Here is a 7238-nt window from a genome sequence, read left to right as displayed (position 1 = left end):
TTGAATGACAGGTTTATTGTTGTTGCTAAAGATGGCTGACAATGGTGATGAGTTTACAAATTTCACCAATTTGAATGACAGGTTTATTGTTGTTGCTAAAGATGGCTGACAATGGTGATGAGTTTACAAATTTCACCAATTTGAATGACAGGTTTATTGTTGTTGCTAAAGATGGCTGACAATGGTGATGAGTTTACAAATTTCACCAATTTGAATGACAGGTTTATTGTTGTTGCTAAAGATGGCTGACAATGGTGATGAGTTTGATCTACAATTTACATGTCTCATTGCTCGACTCATTGAATATTACTACAACACGTATGTTCATAAGAATCCGTGTATGAACTCTTCACAAACGGGAAACATGTGGGTGACAGAATTATTAAAAGGGCATGAAATTAGAAGTTATAGGATGTTTAGAATGGATAAGAACGTGTTTTTGAAGCTATGTAATGATCTACAGAGTAAGTATGGATTACAGGGATCAAGGAATATGTGTGCGACTGAAATACTTGGAATGTTTTTATTCATTTTGGGTCAGGGTGCGGGGAATCGTTCAGCACAAGAGCGATTTTAACGCTCTGGTGAGACTGTGAGTATATATTTTAATTATGTTTTAGAAATTGTATGTCGTATGAGCATCGATATTATACAGCCTCCAGATCTAGAGTTTAATGACATACCAATAGAGATACTGACGGATCGTAGATATATGCCACATTTTAAGGTAAAATCATACTTTTAATATGCTTCATTCCCTACTAAAAGCATACTTTTTATATGCTTCATTCCCTATTAAAATTATGTTTATTTATACATTAAAAATTCTTCTTTTTAGAATTGTATTGGTGCGATAGATGGCGTGCATATTCAAGCTACAATACCACCAGAAGATTAGGTGCCATTTATCGGAAGAAAGCGTGTGCCAACCCAAAATGTGATGGCTGCTTGTGATTTCAGTATGAAATTTATATATGCATATGCAGGTTGGGAAGGTAGTGCCCATGATACAAGAATATTCTTATCAGCACTACGTAACCGACATTTGAAATTTCCAAAACCACCTGAAGGTTAAAACATTGCCTATATTTTATATTATATATGTTTTACATTTTACTAATTCTTGTGTTTTTATTTTAATAGGTAAATATTATTTAGTTGACGCGGGTTATCCACAATTGAAAGGATTTCTTGGACCTTATAAAGGAGAACGATACCATTTACCACAATTTCGAATGGGTCGTCGACCAATGGGCAGTAAAGAGGTATTCAACCAAGCACATTCTTCTCTTCGAAGTGTCATTGAACGCACTTTTGGTGTTTGGAAGAAAAAATGGAAAATTTTGAGAGACATGCCTAATTATTCATTTAAGAAGCAAGTAAAAATAGTTATTGCAACAATGGCGCTTCATAACTATATTAGGATGCATGATCAGCATGATCGACATTTTCAAGAAGTGGAGGCTAATCTAGATGTTTTCGCTTATGAAGAGCATCAACTGGAGGATAATGTAGAAGAAGATGAAGCTTCACTATCACAAGAAATGGTTGAAGTACGAGATCAGATTGCGACAAGTTTAATGAACACGGCTTAATTCTTTTGATGGCTCTGTCACTTTTTGAACATGGAATGTACTTTTTTGTTCACAAATTGATTACTCACTAATACTCCTTGTACTGAGTAATCAATTTGTATACTTTTGTATAACGAAACAATTTATAATGATTTAGAAATCGTATACTTTTTTTTTTTGTAATATACTTTATTATTACTTTATTATTACTATCTTTGTGTGAATTATAATTAATTATCATGAAAAAAAAGAATTAATTATCATAAATTTATTGTTAAAAAAAGTAAAATCATAGCATTATGTTTTTTTAAAGTTAAATAAATATTTCTAAATATTAAAAACAATTATATATATTTAACTTTCATACCATGTCTATTTTGGTCATTTTACATACCCACAGCAATTCTACATCAAAATTTACCAAACGCTATTACACTGATTTTAGAACCAGCACAGCTACTATAATTACAATTTACCAAACACTCAGCGGATTCTTGTAACAGCAGCTTCTTCCTTCAGCACAGCTAAAAGTAATTAATCTAAAATCCGCAGCAATACCAAACTAAGCCTTAATGTTATTCCATACACTTTTGAAAGAACAAGATTTAGAAAAGGAAGATTATCTTTCTCATATTCAAAGCCTTGAAAGGGAAATATCAAGTTTTTCATCATGTTCCTTGGCAAAGGAGAAGGAAACATTGAGAAAGGATGTTGACAAAACAAAAATGAAGCTGGAAGATGGAGTTTAAGCTTAAGAATGTAATGCAGGAGAAAACCAAACTTGAGGTTCAATATTGCGTACCTAGACAATCATCTTATTTTTTCAATTCCAATATTTATCTTGAACTAATTCTCTGCACACTCTTAGGGCGAGAAAGCATTTACAGAACAAGAAATGGAACGTTTGAATGTTAGAATTCTCTTCTTGAACATGAAATTATCAGGTGTGAGTCATTTGTTGGTAGAAGGCGCGATTCAGTTATAGATAAGAGTTCAAAGATGTGTGACCCAAAAAAGTCAAAAGGACTAACTGGTTCTTTTGATTAGACAGTACTGGTAACTAAAGTGATATTTAATTCTTCTGCATATGTAGTATAATGTATTTGATTGTTAGATTTTCTCGTTTCGTACATATATGTGTGTGTAGATATATTTGTAATTGACTATTAGATTGATGATATTTGGCTTTTGAATTAGTAGTTTTGTCTGAAAAGTTGAATATTTCGAACTCTGAACTGAATTTGTTATAGGAAGAGGTTTTAGGCCTTGTAAGGCATTCTCTCCTTTGTTGTTTAGCTTTTACTTTTCTTTCCATTATATAAGAGTATGAGAGGTATAATTGGATTGTATTTGTTATACTTGGAAACTTATACTCAAATATCTTTCTCTGTTCAGAGGCAAGGTTGGAAGATTCTAAATTGCAGCAGCAACAAATGGAGAGCTCCATAAAAATGTTGGTAGAAGAGAAGGAGAATTGGCAATGGTAGACTAGTTTTGGCTTGAATTGCAAGGTATCATTTGCGAATCTTAGTCTCTTTGCGTCGTCTAGTGTTTGGAAATTGCTTATCTATTGATATTTGGTTTTGCAGCAACTTTCAGATTCCCTTTTGGAAAGGGAGGAGGTAAAGAAAGGCCTTATGGACTGCAAAGGAGAGGGCTTCTGTTCAAGCCATAGAAGAGAAAGCTAAGTTATATTATACAGAGAGTGCATCACTATCAAAAGAATTATCTAAGGTGAGATTCATATCCGTTAATTGATCTGGAAGCGCTTGTTTGAATGTACTTGGATGAAAATGTATAAATTATGGATCATGTTTATGGCCCCCTTTGAATATCATGTAATTTTTCCTTTGCTAATCTTGTTTAAAGTTTGCTGTCGCCAGAGCAAGAGATGGCCGGCAATGGTGTGCAGGGGGTGAGGAAGCGAGTTGCTTAGCCGGGGAGGGGAAGGCACGGCGGAGACAACTAGATCGAAGGAGAATGGGAAGATAATTCCGGCGAGGTCCGGTGAGGTTCGGCGAAGTCTGACGAAGTCCGATGAGGTGTGGTAAGGCTGTGTGAGAACTGGAGATGGAGGAGATAAGGGCTTAGTTTGGTAGTGCTGTATATTTTAGAAAAATTGCTTTTAGCTGTACTGAAGGAAGAAGTAGTTGTCACAAGAAGTAACTGAGTGTTTGATAAACTGTAATTATAGTAACTGTGTTGGTTTTAAAATCAGTATAATAGTGTTTGATAAATTTTGAGGTTGAATTACTGTAAGTATGTAAAATGATCAAAATAGACATGATATGAAACTTAAATATATATAATTATTTTTTATATTTAAAAAGACTTGTTTAACTTAAAAAAAAAAACATAATGTTATGATTTTGAGTTTTTTAACAATAAATTTATGATAATTAGTGAGTAATCAATTTGTTGAACAAAAATATACATTTAATGTTCAAAAACTGGTAGAGGTATGAAAAAAATTAAGTCGTGTTCATTAAACTTGCTACAATTTGATCTCGTATTTCATCCATTTCCAGTGATAGTAAAGCTTGATTTTCTTCTATATTGTCCTCTGATTGATTCTCTTCAAAAACGAAAACATTTAAATTATCCTCGACCATTTGAAAATGTTGATCACGCTTATCATGTTTCCTAATGTAGTTATGGAGCGCTATTGTTGCAATAACTATTTTCACTTCTTTCGTAAATGAATAATTTAGCATGTCTTTCAAAATTTTCTATTTTTTCTTCCAGACACTAAAAGTGCGTTCAATGACATTTCGTCCGGACACTAATATTAGTAGAATTATTAGTAAGCAAACAAGAATTTTAAAACATTTAAACTAAACTAACTTGGGGTTCAAAGATGATCAAATAACAAAATATCCGATAAAATAACAAAAAGGGACCAAAAAAGATGTTTCTACCAGAAAGATCCAAGACTTCTCTTAAAAGCTTGATCGTCAAATGACCAAGTTACATAAACAAGTTGGGCTTTGATGCCTTGTATGTGGTCTTTAGCTTCCTAGTTGGTGGCCTGACCTTCTTGTACACTAATGGGAACTTATCTTCGAGTTATGGAATTGTTTTGTGCTCTCTCTCTTGCAAAGCTTGGCATAGACAGTTACAATCTTGATAATCTGAATGCACGAGAACCTGACTCTGTGGCGAGAAGCCATTTCGTTGTAAAAATATCATTTCAAAAATAAAAATTACCTCATTGATAGCAAGAAACTTCAAAAGTGCGTTCAACACATCCATGAAACACATAACCATATCCATGAAACAATTCCAACCAAATAAACATCCCCATTCCAAAAAAATAGTTCTTGCAAACATATATATCCATACACACGTATATACCTACAAATACAAACTTAAGGAGGCTGACAAATGATATGTAATCATCTGGAGATCGCAGTCGCCCTTCCTGCTCCTCTATCAAGGAAAAAGCAATCTGAATGCCACGAAAATGCAAAACTTTAGACTAACTAATTAAGAATAGCATTCATGATCGAAAATATCCTAAGAAAAAAAAAGGTAACTGAAAAGAGGCAGAGAACGGATGCTCAGGCTGACAAATGAAACAACAAACACTCTTGGCAGGTCCACAAGAATTGATCTTAACAAATGCAATTGACAAATCAGAGCATTTCAAGCAACAAAGTCTTATGAAATCCTTTATCAAACTCAATAGAGCATGACAAATATCCCATAAACATGTAACATGATCACCTGTGTATCCATAACATTGTTCAATTTGATGCCAAACTGGAAATACAGGGCCTAGAAAAGGAGAATAAATTCAATATTGTAACTAATATGACGAAATAACTCATGCCGAGATATGCTAGTAAAAATGAATTAGAGACCTCACTATCTCGTTTGCAATCGTGAATGACTTTTGTGATGTAACTAGACTCAAGTGCAGGCTTACATGCTTTCACAAGCATTTCTCCACCCTGAATGGCGTTGACCAAATATATAGCAACTGGAAATGCAAGCTGCCAAATAGTTTTAAAAGAACACATATGAAGAAATTATCTCAAGTGAAACAATTGTAAGACTATAATCAATTGAAATTATCGACAAAGCTTCTTAATAACACTGAACACAAAGAGCATGAAAGTAAAATGTTGTTTACCTGCATTATACAGAGTGTTCCATGGCGACACAGATCAACTCCCTCGCAATCGAAACCAATGACCAACTGCCTTTCAGATGACGGGTGCAGAAACTCAGGGGGAAGTTGAGAGGCATGAGTAACGATGTGAACAGGAACTTCGGATAAATGAGCTTCATGTTTTAGGGGCGTCTCATCTGTAATACACCAGGAGGGTAAAAAAAAAGGACTTTAATTTATGAAACTTGACCATCCGGGAAAGAAGAAAAGAACATGAAATTCTTATCCAGCCAAATCATGAAAGTTACATATGTTATTTAACATTTAGAACCAACAAAAATAGTACACAAATCGACTTCCAAACCAATATATTTATTATCTCTAGTTCATTTTTACTCGTCCTAAGCCAACTGATGTAATCAAAGGCATAATCAAAAATAGTTTATTAGAAAGGGAAGATAGTGAAATTTGAAGAAAATACAAGCATATAATTTCAAACCAAAAATCAGCCCGAAGGGTAAATTATGGGCAGATACAGATAGAGAGAGCGCAAACGAAGAACAGCGGTAAACAATCTGCGAGAGATATCGACGGAAATTGAACAATAACCAATCATTCGACCGTCAATCTTCCAGTTGATTGCCGTAATAAAGGAACAATCACAAGTAGTTTAATTCGAAAGTGATAAGAATAGTAAACATAGGTGAAATTTTGATGAAAGACGGGCAATCCCAACTTCAATTCAAAAACCAGCACAAAGCGTAAATTCTATGTGTGTGTGTGTGTGTGTGTGTGAGAGAGAGAGAGAGAGAGAGGAGTAGCAATACATAGTATAAGAAGAAAATCTACTGAAATTGAGCAAGAGAAAGTAATTTGATCGTCAATTATCCCTTTCATTGCCGAGAAACTTAGGATTTGAAACGGAAAGGGGAAATCCGAATTGACAATCCGAAATACGCGTTTTGCTTTTGTTCAGTTAGTAACAATATTCCTCGGAGACTAACCCAGACAGTAAGCGATCCGATCTCTCAGGTTAGAACAAACAAAAAGAACTCTTCCATGACTCGCAGACATTTTCTCGACAGCCAAACAGACCAAACCATAGGCGTTTCCGAACCAAAAAGGCTACGAAAACGACGTTCCAAAGAAACCGAATCAACGAAATGGTAATCGGATTCTAAACAACAGAAAACTTGAGATTGTGCAAGAAAAATCTGGAATTGGATCGAAGGTAAAGAAGAGAAAGAAAGAGAAATACCAGAGAGCGAGGGGAGAGGAATGTGAGTCTGATAAGGAGTAGGTACAGAGGCCATGCGATCGGAGCGTCCAAACAAATCAGAGCTTTGGCTAAGGCTGAGAGAGCACGAGAGGAGGCTTCGGTTTCAGCACGAGATGGGATGGCGAAGGAACAGAAAAAAGCCTCAGAGAGGAGAGATGGCGGAAGGAGGCTTAGGTTCAGGGTTATTTTGGGAATAACCAAAATTTCATTAATGAAGGCATGAGATTCCCGCACAATTCACAATCGGAAGAAGCAAGTTGCTTCTGATTTT

At 34.8% G+C, this 7238-nt stretch overlaps 1 protein-coding gene across 5 annotated transcripts; it reads right to left on the bottom strand.

Moving 5' to 3' along the window:
- Window positions 1-4423: 4423 nt before the first annotated feature.
- On the bottom strand, window positions 4424-7238 carry LOC21397970 (piRNA biogenesis protein EXD1). Of its 5 annotated transcripts, none has more exons than XM_024169224.1 (5): window positions 6947-7238; window positions 5710-5885; window positions 5438-5569; window positions 5301-5351; window positions 4424-5022 (listed from the first exon to the last, which is right to left on the bottom strand). In XM_024169224.1, exons 1-5 carry the CDS (start codon window positions 6999-7001, stop codon window positions 4783-4785), a joined length of 654 nt encoding a protein of 217 aa, XP_024024992.1. In that variant the 5' UTR covers window positions 7002-7238; the 3' UTR covers window positions 4424-4782. The 5 variants fall into 5 exon arrangements, with proteins under 5 accessions (XP_024024992.1, XP_024025002.1, XP_024024997.1 ...); XM_024169234.1 differs by having other exon boundaries at window positions 5443-5569; window positions 6947-7235; XM_024169229.1 differs by lacking the exon at window positions 5301-5351.

The sequence above is a fragment of the Morus notabilis genome, unplaced genomic scaffold, assembly GCF_000414095.1.
Source record: "Morus notabilis unplaced genomic scaffold, ASM41409v2 Scaffold457, whole genome shotgun sequence".
Taxonomy (NCBI): Eukaryota; Viridiplantae; Streptophyta; class Magnoliopsida; order Rosales; family Moraceae; genus Morus; species Morus notabilis.
Note: the sequence above shows the minus strand (reverse complement) of the source record. Positions and strands in the feature narration are given on the sequence as shown.